This window comes from Anser cygnoides, chromosome 27, assembly GCF_040182565.1.
Source record: "Anser cygnoides isolate HZ-2024a breed goose chromosome 27, Taihu_goose_T2T_genome, whole genome shotgun sequence".
Classification (NCBI taxonomy): domain Eukaryota; kingdom Metazoa; phylum Chordata; class Aves; order Anseriformes; family Anatidae; genus Anser; species Anser cygnoides.
In genome coordinates this window covers 4,026,087-4,045,052 of record NC_089899.1, presented here as the reverse complement: position 1 = coordinate 4,045,052, position 18,966 = coordinate 4,026,087, and the positions used below count along the sequence as shown (strand labels likewise).

Below are 18,966 nucleotides of genomic sequence, written 5' to 3'. Positions count from 1 at the left end.
TTAAGGAGTTACTTACCACAACAGTAATAATACTTTTAACAAAGATCAAACCAGTAAAAATTGCATCAGAATGAAGAAGAATAGACAGTCTACTTTACTTTTCACTAGCTAGTTTACATGGCCATTAATATTAAAGAAAGAAAATGAAAACATTACTGAGGTAAAAAAAGGGTGTAAAAAAAGAAACAACCAAGCAAAACAAAAATCTTTGGTTTTGGTGGATAATACTACAATATTTTACTCAACTTTAATTCTAGTTAGGTTTTTATAATAATAGTATTTCTTGAAGACACTCATATCAAACTGGTATTCACCGCAAAGCCGCTGCCCGTCCAGAACATTGCAAGCTCCTTTCTCCAAAGAGCCACAGCAAAGCTCGTGATTAGAGTGCAGGGCACCAAGTAGAGGAGAGCTGGCTGGCCCATCTGCATCAATGCCAAGGCGACAAAGGTCACAAGAAGGCCTATGCCATAGGCTGGAAGGAAACAAAACCAGCAAGAAAAATTATTCAGATATAGCTCTGCTTAAGAACAACCAAATAATTAGCTAAATAAGCATTCTAACAGGAACTTTTTATTTTCCAAGAAGTACATAAAGCAACTTCTCCAAAACCTTTTCTGGCTTCTAAACATAAGCATTATACATACACTATAAACTTGGACTGCTACTTTGAGATACTGTGGTCTTTCTATTGATAGTATGATGTTATGAAAGTAGTGTGATTGACCTACTCCATGCTGTGCAATTAAATCAATATCTTAAACAGTTTTAGAGAAGCAAAATATTTTCTCTCTCCTGTTATATTTATGAATTCAGGTACAGACAATCATTTTGACCATTTTATTACATACTTCTTGTTTGGTTTCGCTTTGACTGCTTCTTACTACATGGCAACATAACTGAAAAAACAGCTGTATAATTTATTATTTTGTCTCTAATTTCTGCTATTATTCTGCAGAAAAGCAGAATAGAAGCATTTAGGATTTTATATTGTAATTATTTTCAATTACATTTTCAGAAGAAGGAAGCTAAAACTACCTGATTTCTGTTCAGAAGTCAGATGATTGGAATACTCAATAGTTTTATCCAGTTCTTCAGGTTTTTGTTTATTTTTTAATTAGTGACAGTTCTTTATATTTAATGGAAATATTTATTTTTGTGACCTAAGTCCATTGTCTCACACCTTAGCCCTGCACACTTGCAAGAGAAGTCTGGCTACGTCTTCTCTGCATCCTCACATTAGGTAGCTGCAGACAGCAAAAGAATTTTCCCTTTGCATTCTCTTCTTTGAGCATCATGTGCTTCAGCACCCAACTATCTTGATGGCCTGCACTGGATTTACTCCAGCATGTCAGTGTCTCTTTTGCACTGAGTATCGCGAGTCCTTCTAGATATAGTATTCCAGACTCAGTCTTAAGTGCCAAACTGAGGCAATAATCACTTCTCATCCTGCTGACTCTAATTTTGCTAATACACTGCAGCATGTGGTTAGTTTTCATTGCTGCAATAACACTGCTGACTCTTCACAGATACAGAAATTGAGAGAAAAATGTTGTCAAGATGTTTTGAAAGTACCACGCAAGACAATGGTTTACTTTAAGAACCTATGAGAGGAAATTGTCTAAAATTTGCTACTCTAATCCTGCTTTAAGCCTCTAAGAATGTAGCTATTTTTGCAAGAATTTCTTAAGCACTTTCATCTAAGTTTATGACATTAACTGCAAATATTCTAAGATTTTGCTAGCATAAATACAGGTTTCTGTTTGCTGTGTTAAAAGTTAAGATAGCATTTGTCAGTCACCTTGAAGTCCATGGTGTGCAACTCTGGATTCTAGAAACTAAAGTTTGAAACCAATTTGGAGGTATTACATCCATTACGAAGTAATTCATTACATCGTAAGTCACAGATTTTTAGAACACACAAAAAAGAACAAAGTCAATATCCTTGAACCTGAATTTTCATATGCAACAAACTCAAAAAATCATTAATCAAGAAGCCAGAATGAGTAGCTAAGCACATATAAGAATACATGTAGGGGTTACAGTAAGACAAATCATGGTCAGAAGTAGTTCCCTTTATTTATGTCAGACAAGGCAGCTCAAGAAAATGACGTCAGGTAACTCAGTGATAGAAGGTCTACCCTTTAAAGTACAACAGTTTTATTTGCTTCATTATTTCTGTGTAATAATGAATGAAGCAGAATAATCAAAAAAACAACATAGCATGAGATCAATAGTAGGCTTTTGAAGTGACTCCTCTAGATATCGTGTTTAAATGTCAAACATACCTATTGTGCAGGCTACAAAATAGACTCTGGATGACTGGACCTGAATATCAAATCTATGACAGTAGGCTACCAGTAAACCTAGGAAAGGAAAGAACAATTACAACATTTTCAACCCATTTATGCATTGAGATAAATGAAAACCTGTATCTAATTATCTACGAGCTTTTAAGATTTTTTCAATACTTACTTTGGTACTCCACTGTTTAAGAACTATAACAGCATCATTCAATAAGCCGCACAGCTTACAGAATAGTTATATAAATGGTTAATAAAGTTACCCTTAACTTAATTCTCTTTTTGTCAATATGCTTCTGCCTTTCCCTCCTGTGGGAAGGATCCTTCTCCACCCTGCCCCATTTAAATAGTTTTTTTTTTCCCATGAAACTTGTAGGAATATAGTTGTCTAAGGTTTTGCTACTGAATTTTGTTGAAACCAGGGATTGCAGAAGCTTTGGTTCTGTAGAAATCAAGGCTAAGCGCACAGTACTTTTTTTTTTTTTTTTTTTAAATAAAAGAGTTCTGGACTAAGATCAAAGAAAGTAAGTTTCAAAGCAATGCACATTAACCTGTTTGTTCATGTATTTTAAAGAAAACAAAAAACAAACAAACAACAAAACAAGAGAGAAAAGAAGTAATTGCTCTGGCAAACCAAATGCAGCACAAGTTAACAATTGTACCACAGAAGATCATGCAGCTAGTAAAAAATAAGTTATTCACAGTAAGAGAATGCTGCTAGATGAATTGTCCACACTGTGTATGTTTTGTCACTAGAATGTGGATAATTCTCTTAATCTCAGATTATCCAAGTTCCTTAATGCTCCAGCCATCCTTGTGTAAGATTTAGTTCACTCCTAACTTTGAAGCTTGGAAATAAGTGATCCCAGAGAGACAGAATTAGAAAACAGGCAGAAGGGAGGTCACAGTGCAAATGGGAAGCACATCCTGAACTCCAATGACTGGTGAATTTCTTTTTATTTTCAGGTGAATTGTCTATAACAACATCTACATGTACCTAGGGATGAGTTCTGGACCTTTTCAAACCAATAGCAACTGCAAATCTACTCTGCCAAGTGCTGTAGCATATTCAGATGCTCCTGTATTGGCATAATACTGGAAGAAACGTGGACAGAGCACTCAGTGGCAGCCAACGCACACTAAAGGTGGAGACAGCTCTCTGATGACTGACCACATGACAAGAGATGGCTCCAACCCAATGTTCTACTAATTGCTCTCATCACAGCCTGTTTTGCATTTTGGCAACCTATGAATGGGATGGCTGCAAGTGGCTTACTAGATCAACAACCTGACAAACTGGAAGCTTCATTTTAAGAATACAACCCATAAGAATTAAAGCTGTCTTCAAACAGGTAAATTTGATGCTGGAGATACAGGTAAGTAGAGAAAAGTGAGGTAGTAACAATGGACATTCATTGTGTGAATAACAAAAAGTTTTGAGTGGTGAGGTATATGCGCACTCAAATCATGGGCAAATGAGCAAGCCATTTCCTCTATGATCACACTATTAAAAATGTTTATATTGTAGTATTAGTTGCTGAATTAACTCTCCAGTTTTCTCTACATTTCTTGGCTTGACTGCATATGAAACTCAACCATAAAATTAGTAGGCATTTAATTTCTTATTGAAAGAGTAAATAGTGCAGAAAAAACAGAAAAGGTATACTTACAAATGTATCACGTTTATACGTCAAATCAAATTTTCCACTTGAAGTGGAAGCAGAAGAAGAATAAACTAATATGACAGTGCAGCAAGTACAATTCTTAACACACTAAACAAGAAATACCTGGAACTAAAATGTCTCCAAATCCTAGGAGAGAAAAAGGCCTGTCACACAGAGCCAGTGGTGAGGAGTTCAGTCGTGGAACCTTCAGTACCATTGGGAGCTTAGAAAGAAAGACACATAAGCCTTATGAAAAACTTTCTTCTCTATATACTTACAGCAGAACTTGTTCCTGTATACTGGAACTGAAGGCTACAGATAGAGCAAACACATATATATATATATATACACATACATATATATATACATACATACACATACACATTTTTATTTTTTATTTTTTACATTATACATATTTTTATTAAATATCTTTTACTAACATTACTGACAACAAAAAATACACTTGAGATGGGAATGAAGAAATACTTTTAAAAACAAATGGCCAAGACAACTTTTACTATGATGCACATCTCAAAATACTCTATCCTCTAAATAGTAATTTTTCCAATCACTTTGAGACTTGTTTTTTGCTGTACGTATTCTAACATTTCTGTTTATTATGTAACTTGCAGTGTTGAGGCACAGTATGACAAGGTTCGGTGCAAACACACAAATTAAAGAAAATTTATTTTGCTTATGTTAGTGTTAAAATCATTGTATCTACTTATAGTATAATTAGTTTTCTGTACAGTTAATTGTGCGTAAAACTTGAACTAAAAGGGGAGCAAAAGACAAGAGTAATTTAACAAAAACAGTTTTCCTACAGACTCACTTCATAATTATTTTCTACACTGTAACTCATCTTTTTCTATATCTCACCTACTTTCCTCCCCAACTCAGCCACACCATGTTGTACAGCTCTGTGCACACAGCTGGCTGTAGTCAAAGGGTATAGAACTGTTGAATTCTGACTTCTGTTTTCTATCTCCAGTTTGTGTTTCTCTCCTTTGCCTAGCCTCAGCTTTTCATAAAGCAACTACCAAAACTGGGGGGGCTGGAGGGTAGGAAAGAGACAGACATCATATACATTTAATCTCTTCAGGTTAAAATAGATATGCTTCATTAGAAATTAGTTATATTTACAAATATGCTCACATACTTTCATGAAACTGAGCTAACCAGCTTCCTTTTACTGAAACTCTTTAAGAGCAATATAAAGGAAGACCAAAGCTATCATGAAGAGTCACTAAAAGTCTGCTTGGTCTTGTTTTTGTTGTAGATTTCCAGAGAGCTTAGGAGTGCTTATTTCCACGTAAAATTCTTTTTCGAGTGGCATATCCATTTCAGACCCATGGTCTTTGAGTTTTACAGAAGTTGAAAGCTTAATAGCTGGAAGTTAATGCCATACTTTCAGACTATGTATAATACCTTTTCATGAGTGGCAGAATCAGATGGGCCAGCAGCGACCTCCACCATTATACTCTCCCCAGTCTAAAGAAAAAATGGCAAATTTGTAAATCAACAGGCCAGGGATTATTTCAGAATACACAGCAAAATACGTCATTACATTTTGCTCTGTCAGCAGCAGGCAGAGAAATACTTTACTTACCTTTGTTAGAAAAGGTGTGATAAATACAAAGAATACATCATAGACAAAAAGAACCAGGAGGAGCAAGGTACAACCCTGGAAGAAGAGACAAGATACCTGGTGTGTATTTATATACTATGCATTAGTTAGCAGCAGCATATAATCAGCAACTTAAGAGTATTCAGAACAAAAAATTAACAAGGACTAAACAAGTCACCCTAATTTTTCCTCAATTTCTAAATATTTTAAAGAGAAGAATCTCATTTTGCATGCAGCAAGAATATAATTCTCAGATACAAAGTTACATGTTAGTCCCTCAAATTCTTTATTCTGTAAAATCTGAAAATGATGTTTCTATTTGTTAGGAGATACTAAAAACTTCTGCATTTTCTCTGAACAATGCTAGGCATAGTTTGAAACAGTATCTACACTATCTCAGCCAATTTGTACAGGGGAACAAATTTATAGGTGAAGATAACTTGGAAAAGAGTTTGAAGAGCTGCCTAAGAAGCAACTAAATAACTAACACTAATTTTTATTTTAGAATACTGATTAAGTTCTGGAAGATTTGAAAATTAGAACATTGCATCCATCATATGTCAAATTTAGGGAAAAACAAAAAACAGTGTGGTAGAAGCTACTCATATTTGATTTCCAGCAAAATGACATTGAGAAGGACTGAAAAATCACAGCTGACAGATCTCCACAAACAAACAACAGATCTTTATGAAGTAATCACATTTAGCAAAATCTGAATCATACGGTTCTTCAGCATTTTTTGTTTTTAAATCAAAGATCTAAAACATGAAATCATCACCACATGGAAGAGAAGTTCACTGGTACACAGTGCTGTAGTAGATAAAGTAAACCATTTTAAAGTAATTCAAAATGTATTATCTTTTAACATCCATACCTTAAATGTAGGCAGGCGAATTGTTTTCAACATGTAAAGACAGAAAGCAATTCCTAAAGCATCTTGCAGAACCCAGGCCCACCTAAAGGAAGAGAAAATTTACATTTTTACAGGAAGCAGTAGGACAGTCAGATCAAGCTCTGTTTTCACTAAGGACATGCTTGGGGGAAAAAAAAAACCAACACCCAAACTAAACCAAAATAAAAACTTTATTAAAAGCCCTTGTTTGAAATCAACATTGTAGTCATGGATTCACAAATATGAAGTTGTACTTGACCAACCTGATAACCTTCTATAAGTAAATGACTGTTTTGTTATATGAGCAGCAGATACTGTTTATCTGGACTTCAGGAAGGCTTTCTATACAGTGTCTTCCCCAATATCCCCAGAGAAAGATGTTGATACACAGGCTGGATGAGCGGACAGTGAGGTACAGGCCAGCTGAAAGACCAGGCCCAGAGGGTGTTGATTAGTGGCTCAAAGTCTACTTGGAGGCCAGTAACCAGCAGTGTACCCCAGTGGTCCACATGGGGTCCAATCCTGTTGAACTTCTTCATTAATGATCTGGATGATGGGGCAGAGTGTACTCTCAGCAAGTCTGCAGATGACATAAAGCTGGGAGGAGTGGCTGACATACCAGAAGGTTGTACTGTCATCCAAAAGAACCTCAACAGGCTGGAGAGACAGGCTGAAAAGAAACTGAAGAAAGTGCAAAATCCTCCAGCTGTGGAAGAACCCCATGCACCAGTACATGCTGGGGGCTGACCTGCTGGAAAGCAGCTTTGCAGAGAAGAGGCTAGGGTGCTGGAGGAACCCAAGTTGAATATGAATCAGAAATATGACCTTACAAGAAAGGTGAATGATGCGTTAGGAGGGGTGTTACCAGCAGGCTGAGGGAGGTGATCCTTTCCCTCTAACTCAGCTTTAGGTCCACCTTAAGTATGGTGTCCAGTTCTGGGCTCCTCAGTACAAGAGAAATGGAGCTACTAGAGAGAGTCCAATAAAGGGTCACAGACAGTGGAGGGACTGAAGCATCTCTCGTATGAGGAAAGGCAGAGAGAGACAGTACTATTCAGCCTAGAGAAAAAAAAAGGCTTGGGAGGATCTTATCAATGTACATGAATATCTGAAGGGAGGGTGCAAAGGTGCTGTACTCTTTTCATTGGTGCCAAGTGACAGGATGAGAAGTGACAAGCAAAAACTGAAACAAAGAATATTCCTGCTTTCCACTATGCAGGTGAATGAACACTGGCACAGGTTGCCCAGAGCAGCTGTGGAGTCTTCCTCGGAGATACTAAAAAGTCATTTGGACACGGTCCTGGACAACTGGCTCTAGGCTGACTTGCCTGAGCAGGATGGCTGGATGACAGGACCTCCAACCTCAAACATTCCGTAATTCTGCAATTTTCTTTTTTGGTCCAAACTATCCATGTTTTAGTCTATCATCTAGCACCTAGACATGACATAGTTTAGAACAAGCTAATTGCCTTTATCCTCTTTGTTTCAATTTCTTCAGAGCAATCAAAGGGTCTTTGAACACATAACTACCTCAGAGTGCAATTAACCCCACACACCAAGTTTTCATGCATATTTGCGGCCAGTAGCTGCTCTTCAAATTCTATTTCTTCCATGTCTGTAATCCTTTTCAATATCTGGATTTTTTTTCCATGAATGATTAGATTTATAATGCTGCTGAAAAAAATACTGGAGTTTATACCCATTTATTATAAACTAGTAGCATGTTGTGGTCTTGGCTGTTTAAAGAAATAAGTGAATAGAGAATAAAACTAGCTATGCTAAAACCTGTGGCAGGTCTATCAGAACATTTTTATCTCTCCCTACATACCTTGTCTCACATTTACAATACACACTGCTCTTTCATTTCAGCAACCATAAAAATGCAGCTATGGTTGCTGGTGGTACAGTCACCAACTAAGATCAGGATGGAAAAACAGATTAATTCTTGGTTAATACTGGTAATTAAGAATCACCTTATTATCATACTTCCTGATGGAATACTTCTTCATATGCCAGTCTTAAAAGAAACTGGTTCAAGTTGAAACACTCTCCAAAGGAAACACACACAGACTGAATCATCCGCAGAAAGAGAGATGTGCAAATCCTTTCAGAGGCTGCTAGTGGTCTTTTCCTTGGATAAAACACTGCTGAAAGCCTCCTGTCTAGGAATCTCAGTGAAGGGAAGAATTTTTCCCGGGCAAGTTTTTGCAAGTTAAGTCTAGAAGAATTAAAGCTCTTTGTTTTATTATTGATAGCTAGGATGAAACAGAAGTAGGATTTGAGATATAGAACACTAGTGTTTCCCTACAACTGCTAGAGACTAGATGCAGATGAGGCATTATGCTTCTGTGATCCTCTGATCAATACCTGAGTACCTGCTGATGAAGCTTTGTGCAGGACACTCAAGTCCGCTCCAGCTTTGAGGCAGAAGATTATGGGTTTTCCAGTCCAAATTATCACAGGTTGGAATGGCACTATAGTATTTATGTACTTCTCAGTCCGACACTGATTCCTTATTGCTCTAAAAGAAGTTCCAGAGTTGATGCTTTCTGGATTTCTGAATTTTGTCAGTGAATGATCTAAAGCCTTAACACAGAAAACAGATCCCACAAAGGCAATAAAAGGCGTTCAAGACAAGAAAGACACCTTCAATACTACCAGCAGAAACTAAAGCCAGCACTTCAGTTCTAACATGGAATCTGCGATAGAAACCTTTTAACTGAAGTGGTAAGAAGAACGAACACGCTATAATTAGGTACCATAGCAACACTGGACATAGCTCCCCTCAACTGTCTGAGTATGAGTAAATCATTTTCTAAAGATCCGACTATTGTCATAGATCTTGTTCTGTCAGAACAAGTTCACATGTGGACCATCACCTAAAGAAATAAATTAGACAACTTGCATCCACACTTCTATACCACTTCTGAAAAGCTGTGTGAAACCAGTGAGATCAGAATATTGGCTGGGACTCCAGACACAGTGAAGCCTGAATTTTCTGGAAAAAAAATCAGACTTAGCAAGAGTAAGTAACTCTCCTGTAACTTCTCTCTCTTCCTGTAACTTAGACCAATCAAAGATGAAGTACATCAAGAGCAACTATGAATTTTATGCCTAAGTTCCTAATTTCTTTCCTCTAACTCCTAGATTCTGGATAGGTTTAAGCTTCTACAGATGTCAATAACATAGTATAACATATATTACAGTCTTCTTGCACAGAAACTAAAATATACACTTACTGATCTTCATTTCTGAAGATTCCCCAGACTACGCTGACAGAGATACAAAATACCGCCAACAGCAACATCCGGACCTGTGGACGCTTGTGAAAATAAGGCAAGTTGTTGTCTGGGATTCTGAAAGTGAAACACAAATAGGTACAGTTGTATATATAGTTGCCCTCCTCCTTTATAAACATTTTGAAATATGAAATCACCTTGTAAATCTCTTAGTTATCCTATACTATAAATTTATTTTTTCCCATTAAAAAACTTACAAGTTGTCACATACCTACACTTCCCCAAGGGAAATCTTCTTACAAAAGGAGACAGGCAACTGTAAAGTCCAATTGAGGCAGCCAGGCAGAATATTCCTATGATAACATAGACTGACAAATAAAAAGTAGTAAGTCCATGAAGGATAAGGTAAGAGATGCTTTCTTTCAAAGAAAAAGCCTGAATAAGGCTTAAATTTCATCAGTGAAAATTAAACACAGACTTCAAATAGTTGTTGATTAGATTTATGCTCTTTAAATATCTAATTCCAGGTCATTTTACTCAGGTACTTTATACAACAGCTACTTCAACAAATCAAAAGCTCCTGGCTAATATTTTTAAAGTAAGCTTTAAATCAGAAGCCAAAGAGACAATTTACAGTGAAGTGTTCATCTTCTCACTATTGGTACGTGTGAACGCTGTAAGGGAACACTTAAAATCACTCAGTAACAAAATGAATTAACACAGATGGTATGCATCTTTCACAGCTTCCTCAGAAATATGAGGATGGAAGTTTCAGGGTGTTAAGGTTGCACGTTATTTCTTTAATTTGATAAAAAAGTAATCAATAGAAGCTTACCTTACCTATAAAGCTAAAAAATCAACTTGAGTAATAATAGAAAGAGTATATGTTTGAGAAATCCTTTGGTAAAAATAAAGACTTAGTATCTTACACCTTTTTATCTACTTAATAGATTTTAATATTTGAAAGAAGTGCTATGAATACCAAATCCAACCTTACTAAAGTAGGTACAGAGGTCTACCCCGAGGATTTTCTTAAAGGGTTTAAATCATATAGCGATGAGAAAAAATGGCAGAAGACAGCTGTTTCATAATCACTTCTACAGTAAAATTGTTCTTGAAGCAATGGCAGCCTAGTAGTATTGAAGATATATTAATAGAAATACAACTGAAGAGTACCTAAGTGGTCATAGAAGAAATAAAGGAGGACCAGCATTGAGCAGCACATTACTACAAACACACAGATCATTATTGGAGTCACATCAACCGTTTCATCATCATGTTTCTCTGCCCCATCATCACGTTTGTGCTTCATGTATCGCCTGAAAGAGTAACATGGCTATAATCAGACCATTACTTCTGCAAGAAAATGTCACTGAAACTTCAGGAAGAATTACATGGGCTTGGAAAAGATGACACTACACCAATACCTGCATGGATTTCCAGTCAAGTCAGTGGAATTCAACATTTTACATGGATGTATGAACACCAGAATAATCTGGTGTAATAGTAATCACTAAGTTATTATATCAAGAGTATTATTTTTCATTCACTTAAAACTCTGAATCCTGAAAGTTCCCACAGAATACATTGCTGTCTTCAGAAGAAATCCTGATATCAGATTTGTAAAGTAAATGTTGGAAATGTGTAGAATAGACCTCCTCCCCACCTACTTGCAAAAAGTAATCACAATTTCAGTAAAACGTTCATAATAAACATCATATGTTAACCATCTAATCAGTTTTACACTATACTAGTGAAATCAATTGCTATAATATTCATAAAAGACTTGTAAAGATGACTCTTTGCAAAAGCCCAAACAGCCTATTCCAATCCAATTTCCCTTTCAAGTTTTTCAAATGCTTGGCTTTTTGAAAAAAGGCAAAACACTAAAATACCGTACATGAAAATTATACACCAGACTCAAGGGCTCTCAGATATCACACTAGCATCTTCCCACTCCAGTTATAGTCTCCAATCCTCAGCTGCACTGCTACCAGGTTGTCTTTAGAGGACAACACCACCATGGTTCCCTCCTGCCCCCAACAAAAGTACAAGAAAAAATCTGGCACATTACATCCCTCATACTCACTTTTTCACATCTCTGCTTCCTGCCCAGTAGCCTCCAATTGCAACAGTCCCCACGGCCATGACAAATATAATCACCATGTTATAGTCCAGCACAGGCTCATTTGGTGCATACATCGCCCCTTTCACTGACCTGCCGAAACTCTGCAGAGGCAAGCACAGAACTCTAAGGAACTTGGTGATCAGTCTTCAGTTAGAACCACCCTGTTCTTTAAGTCTCCCAAATTTGTTTTTGATATTACTTTTTCCCAGGAAAGGTATTTAAAAAAAAAAATGCAGGCTATATGTCAAGGGAATGCAAAGAACACCTTCAGATATTCCAAATATACACACAATTTAATGAGACATCTTTCTCTGTGATCTAGAAGTGCTACAGACATTTGCAGTTCTGCTTCTGCAGAAACCGTCTTGGCACAACCAGGTCTTCCTCTGCTGCCTCAGTTCAAGAGAAGATCCAGATATAATGATACTGCGACAATGAAAGAGCTTGTAGCATATGAAAGAGTCCACATGCCAGTTTTCTTTTATGCCAGTAACATACTTGTGAAGTTAGCTTCCTGATCACACATGGCTGAGTTTCTTCCTGGTAAAGTGAACCAAGAAGACGCATTCCCGCTGCCAACAGGTATTCAAAGTACACTGTCAGACTAGGAATATTCCAAAGCAAGGCTCCCCAAAATAAGTATAGGATAGACACTTCATAAAACATAATATAACATAACTGGATAAAACATAACTCTTTCTGAATATAACTCTCTACAGAGCCAAAGCTCCTAAGATGAGCTTCACATACTGTTGATCAATGACTCATTTCAGATGGTATGAAATAGAGTATTTAGTATTGAGCTTACCTTGCCAATATCTAACATATCAGAATAGCTCAGCAGAGCAACAGGAATATCAATCTCTTCATACTGACTCCTGTTACCCCCAGGAGGAACCTGAAAGACAGTTCAGATCAGGCAAAAATATATTAATTTCTGCAAAGACTACATCAAAAGGGTTAAAGTTTTGTTTCCTTTTAATTTGTAAAATATTCTAAAAAGGGACAAAAAAATCATTATAATCTAAAATTATCTTCACACAGGCAATCCACAGAAGAAATAACCCAAAACACAATACAAAACAGAAAAAAATACTGCTAATACATTATCAAAAATCTTAAACCAATTATAAAGATGCTGTATTGAGTCCACGTGTCAAGGGCTTTGTTGAGAGCCCAGCAGCTGCCCCAGGTCAGATCAGACCCAGTTCCAGCCAGCTCCAAAAGGGACCCACTGCTGGCCAGAGCTGAGCCATGAGTGATGCTGGTTTTGCCTCTGGGAGAGCACATTGCAGAACGTGAAAATACTGCTGTGCAATAGCAGCTGGGAGAGAGAGGAGTGAGAAACAGCCCTGCATACACCGAAGACTAAAAAAGTTACTAAAAAACTCCTTGGGTTGGAAAGGTCATTCCACAGACTAAAAATTATTTATTTAAAGAACAGGAAGCAAAAGATTAGGACTTAATCCTCTCATCTCAGGGAGGAGAAGAGACTGCAGTAGGGTCCATGCTCGATTGGTGCTTGGACTGCTTTTATTCAACATTTTCATTGTTAGGGTGAAAAAGTAAGGTGGAGTAAAATCTCCAATTCTGCAGATGATATGAATCCAGGCAGTCAAATATACCAATCCTGAAGACCTCACCAAACCAAATGAGTGGAAAAAGATGGCCAATTCACTTGCATTACTTTATATTTGTGTTAAACTTGGAAAAAGTAATAAACTATGCTGGTATGTTCCTAAACTCTGAATTGGTGGTTACCACTCAGAAAGAGATCCTGAAATCATTAACAGTTCTCTGAAGTTAGTGGCTCAATATGTAAAGACACCCAGAGAGGTCAAGAACCATAGAATGGTTTGGCTTGGAATCTTTTTGATTCCAGTATTTCATATGACATGAGGAAAATTCTAAGCCCCAGACTCAATGTTACAGGGGCTCCATGCAGCACTCTGCCTACTTAAATTAGTACATCCTCTTGTTTCATTAATATTTTCTTCATCTGTATTATTTCCACACATAGCTAGGCAAGGCAGGAAGATACATAAAAATAAACAATATACGTGTGTGTATTTAAAGAGGAGCATCAAATACCAGCAATAAGCACTGAAAATAAGACAGTACCTAACACTAGAGGAGCATCAGTAATCTAGAAAGACAGAAATAGACTTACCAGCCTCTCTCTGCTAACAATCAGCAGCCCACGAGCTCCATTTATCTGAGCAAGCCTCACTTTCTCATAGAAGGTGCAATTCCCTCGCATCACCATGGGGATTTGATTATTAAATCCCCCATCAGGTACATCAGAAGGAGAACACAAAACAGATGCTGTCTGATCCTGCAGCTGCAAGAGTGACTGAAAAGAAAAAATATTTTTAATTTTATATATATATATATAAAAATAAAATCAAGAGCAAGAAAGCACAGGGTTTCTAAAACACAATTTAGAATTTACAAGTAACGAAGTGAGAGTATTCTCAGAGAAGCAACAGTGTTGTTCTCTCTGTAGGCAGAGCAGGCGAGGTGGGGGGGTGGCTCTGTAACAGAAGGGCAGGATTGTACAGAGCTTGTAAACTGATGGCAACACAGCTGAGGGCCTCTTAGTAAGGATTAAGGGAAAAGCAAACAAAGCAGATGTCATTGTGGGAGTCTACTAGAGACCACCCTGCCAGGATGATGACACTGATGATTCTATAAGGAACTAAAGGCCTTTGTCCTTAAGGTTGACTAAGTTCTCTAACTGCTTTTGTCCTTAAGGCTGACTTCAACTTGCCAGATGTTAAGTGTGAACACCACACAGGTGATACAACGGTTCCAGGAAATTTGGAAAGCCTGTTGATGGTAACTTCTTGGTACAGGTACTAAAGGAGCTGACTAGGAACGGTGTCCTCCCAGATTTGTTGCTTGTAAACAGAGCGGGTCTCATGAGCGAAGTCATGTTAAGTGGGCACCTATCACCAACGAGTGGGGAAAAAAGTCATCAGCTTACACAGCTCCGGATAACACAGAACACACGTGACAGTTTGTAATTATTTATTCCTAAACTTAACAGAACTATGAACTTACCGAGGAAGCACTAAAAGCCATCTTTCAGGATATCAGGAAGGTCATGTGGTATCTTTTTTGTATCACACTAACACAAAAGCTTCTTTCCAACCACAGGTAAGTTCTATTCTCATTTAATTGATCATGATGTGCAAAAGAAAGATTTTCGTCTTGAACCTGAAATAGTTGTTACTCTCTACATGCTGCTTGGAAAGGAATACCACCATCACAGCACTGTCTAGGGAGATCTTAACAGATTGAAAATATTTTTCAAAGCACAGCAAGCAAATTAGGTGTTTCATATTCTACTAAATCCAAAATAGGAATTAGAAATTTCCCCTATAACAAAGGCATATTTGAATATATTCTTTTGTTATTACTTAGCTAGGTACTTACAGCTTTACCCAGATCATGTGGCAAATGGGCCCACTGCGAGTTGAAGAGGATACAGTAGTCTTTTCCTTTGCTGCTCCCCTTCTCTGAAAGGACATGTACCATTCCATACTCGCAGTACACCTGAAAATATAACAAAATTCAATACAAGAAGTTTGGGTCACATGAAACAGCAGAAGTAATGGGTGTAACTTGCTGTCAAGTAGTCTGCTTTTTAATTAAAATAAAAACAGACAATTCTACAAAGTTTCAGGGTCTGTGCAGGGAATACAGTGGGATTCGTTATCACTTCCATCATATTTCAAACAAAGAATTCAGATACGTAAGGCAGATTCGCTCCTACAAAGGAACTGGTCAAAGAATCAAATGAAGCCTCCCTGAATATGGTTATAAGAACAACAGTCCCACCACCAGGAGATTCTGCTCCCTCCCTCTTCCCTCTGTGCCACTTTATGTCACACTGACCTTCAGTGAAAGGAAGCTGTGGGGAGCTGGGGGTCTGCCTCTTCTTGCACATAACTAGCGACAGGACTAGAGGAAATGGCCTCAAGTTGCACCAGGGGAGGTTTAGGTTAGAAGTTAGGAGACATTTCTTCTTAGAAAGAGCAGTCAGGCATTGGAACGGGTTGCCCAGGGAGGTGGTGGAGTCACCATCCCTGGGGGTGCTTAAGGAAAGGCTGGACATGGTGCTTAGGGACTAGCCAAGATCTGACCATTGCAGTCCCTGTAGAAAGCTTTAAATGCTTAGTTCACATTCAAAAGACTTCTTGTCCTGCTTTCTGAACAATTCACTTTTGAGTTTTTCTTTTTTTAAAATTCAAATGCACTAGTCCAGATCAATGCCTCTTTGAAGACAGAAAGCCTTGATCTTTAACTACTGCTTCAGGCCTTCAAGCACTTAAGTTTCTCTGCAAGAGGACAGTGAAGCACTGCTGCCTGGTAATAGACTATAAAAAGATTATGTACATTGACACTGCACTGCTTGGATGAACTCATAAGTTTCCTGAAGAGAGGGCAAAAGCATGCTTTTGATTTCCCATCACATGGCTGTGGTGGGCTGACCTCAGCTGGCAGCCAAGTCCAATTGATCATTCACTTTCCCCCTCCAGCATTGGGGAGAGAACGAGAAGGGCGGAAGTGAGGAAAAAAGTGGCAGGTCCAGATAAATACAGTTTAATAAGCAGAGGATAAAGTGGGGAAAAAAACCACAACCAAAACCAACAACAGCAAAGACAAGTGATGCAAAAGCAGCCACTTACTACCAGCAGACCAAAGTCTTTTATACCCCTGTGCTGAACTCCTCCAAGCCAACTCATTTCATCTTTCTACCAACTGCCTTCATGTCCTACTATCCCCTACCCAAAGGCCCAGCTCCTCTGCTCCCATTCTTCCTTGGCTATTTTTGCTGTCCAGCGCTCCTCGAGCAGAGCTTTTCCAGCAGCCTGTATATTTACAGGATCCCTCTCCTATGTAGATACCCTAAAACCTGCCTCGCCATCTGAAGCACAAGAGTCATTTGGAAGACTCCTTCTCTATTAAACCTGGGTGAATCGAAAGATTTCAAGATTACTAGAGAAAAAAATATATACTATCCCTAACCGCACTGCTGTACTGGCTTGGAGTCTAACAATTTTAGATAGAAAGGTGTTCACAGATGAGCCTGTCACATCTCGTTCTAACATTCGTACGTTAAACAGATTAATGGTTTGATAATGATACACTTTTACAAATACATCTTACACATTTGTTTCTCCAGGTAGCTGCTGAGAAACACGATGACAGACACCTGGAAGCAACGCTGAATCTTAATGTGCTTGTACTAAAATTCATGGAAAGAATCCCTCAGACATTTCTCCCCATTTATTTCAAACCTACTATATGGATGCTACGCTGCACCCCTGGAAACACTCGCAGTCAGCATGCTTTCTGGAACACTTTGAAGAATTGTCTTTAATCGTAAATGAACTCCAAATTGCCTGGAGAATAAATGATACCATTTCACTGCAAAATATCAGCAAAGCGGTAAAAAAAATCAACCCAAAGTATGCGGGATGTAGAAATATTTGATCTTTAGCTCTTTTGTGTATAATTAACTTTGGATAACTGATGCAGCAACTTTATTCTTCAGTGTTAGTGTTCATTTGGTTCTCTAAAATCTACCAGATTTGTCCTGAAGTGTGCTGGGCATAGCGGGCTACACTGCTTATTTCAGAGCTGATTAAAGGCTCCTTGACAAAAGTGCAAGTTTCAAGATACGGCTACACTGGGAAGGGAGATACCACCATGCAGAATAGTGGTGGAAAAAAACGTATTTAGCAAAAGCAACAAGAAAAATAAACACCTATTTGTCACAGCGCGCTTCTTTAGCTCATATCTGAGCTATCTAACCACAGCACCTAAACCACTTTCATTTCAACAAAAGGAAGCATCGCTAAATAATAGTTCACAGTCATTAGTATCTTGAACTTGTCTCGCAAGAGTAACATGCCACAGAGACCCTAGTATAGATATAGCAACAACCAGAACGAGAGTGTTTCCTGCTTATTGTTACAGAAGCTGTCTGGGTTTAAAAAGGACTGCTGTGGTTTAACCCAGCAGGCAGCTCAGCATCACGCAGGCATTTGTCCCCCCCCCAACCCCAGCGGGATGGGAAAAATCAGAAAAAGGTAAAACTCATGGGTTGAGACAAAGACAGTTTAATAGGACAGAAAAGGAAGGCAAAATAATAAGTAATAAGAAGAATAACAGAATATAAGAACAAGTGGTGCACAACACGATTGCTCGCCAATGCCCAGCCAGTCCCCGAGCCCCAGGGCCCCCTCTCTGGTCAGTCTCCCCAGGTTTATCGCTGAGCATGACAACGCGTGGCATGGGATAACCCTTTGGCCAGGCTGGGTCAGCTGTCCTGGTTGTGTCTCCTTCCAGCTCCTTGCGCACCTCCAGGCCTCTCGCTGCCAGGACAGCATTAGAAGCTGGAAAGTCCTTGACTTCGTTAACTTTCTTCCTAGCGACTGATATGGTGCTTTGCTTTGGATTTAGGATGAGAATAACTCTGATAACACACCAGTGTTTTAGTTATTGCTGAGCAATGCTTACACTATCACATCCAAAACCTGGACAGCTCGGTTTTGAGTATCACACGCACAGCTGCCTCCAAATGCTTCAGGCAGTTTTGCAGGTGCTAGCTACCTGCAGGAGGACGGCTTTATGCATTTGAAAAACCATCCGCTTGTACAGTTAAAGATCTGACATTTATAACAGAAACTACACATCTTTAAGAGGAGAGAATAGGTATAGGGTGTGTTGCTCCATTTCCATTTATATGGCCATTACTGGAACTCAGTGAGAATCCCCAAGTGGCACACTGAAGACAGCAATATGCAATTAGGCTTTCTGAGCAACTCAATGGTTCTTAAAAGAAATACTAGGGGAGTAAAAGGTTCCTATTGTGAAGCACTCAAAACACTTTAGAAAGCTGTGCACTTGTGTGCCAACAAACAAGTAAAAATCATGGATGATGGGAATTAAATGGAATACGATCAGGGCTAAATGCAGAAGAAGGTGTAAGGAGTTACAGATTGTCCACGGAGGACAGAAATGAACGGGGATTAACAAACATTTTTACAACGCAATTATCACTTAGCATCAAAGCATAGTTCTGGAGTCTGTTAACAACCA

At 38.3% G+C, this 18,966-nt stretch overlaps 1 protein-coding gene across 4 annotated transcripts in view; it reads right to left on the bottom strand.

The window, feature by feature from the left end:
* Nucleotides 1-18,966, bottom strand: part of SPPL2B (signal peptide peptidase like 2B) — a 31,699-nt gene that overhangs the window by 9,768 nt on the left and 2,965 nt on the right. For 3 of the 4 annotated variants that reach the window (XR_007168584.2, XR_010826740.1, XM_048077645.2), the window contains exons 2-14: nt 15,292-15,411; nt 14,024-14,206; nt 12,662-12,751; nt 11,815-11,954; nt 10,902-11,044; nt 9,997-10,093; nt 9,726-9,842; nt 6,469-6,550; nt 5,577-5,651; nt 5,396-5,458; nt 4,091-4,190; nt 2,289-2,366; nt 315-475 (exon numbers count right to left, since the gene is read on the bottom strand). Coding sequence is in view for 2 of the 4 variants with exons in the window: in XM_048077645.2 (XP_047933602.1) it covers nt 315-475; nt 2,289-2,366; nt 4,091-4,190; nt 5,396-5,458; nt 5,577-5,651; nt 6,469-6,550; nt 9,726-9,842; nt 9,997-10,093; nt 10,902-11,044; nt 11,815-11,954; nt 12,662-12,751; nt 14,024-14,206; nt 15,292-15,411 (1,449 nt within the window). In the remaining 2 variants the exon portion in view is untranslated. Of the gene's footprint in view, nt 1-246; nt 476-2,288; nt 2,367-4,090; nt 4,191-5,395; nt 5,459-5,576; nt 5,652-6,468; nt 6,551-9,725; nt 9,843-9,996; nt 10,094-10,901; nt 11,045-11,814; nt 11,955-12,661; nt 12,752-14,023; nt 14,207-15,291; nt 15,412-18,966 lie in introns of all 4 variants that reach the window. The other variant, XM_048077646.2, reaches the window with a different exon arrangement.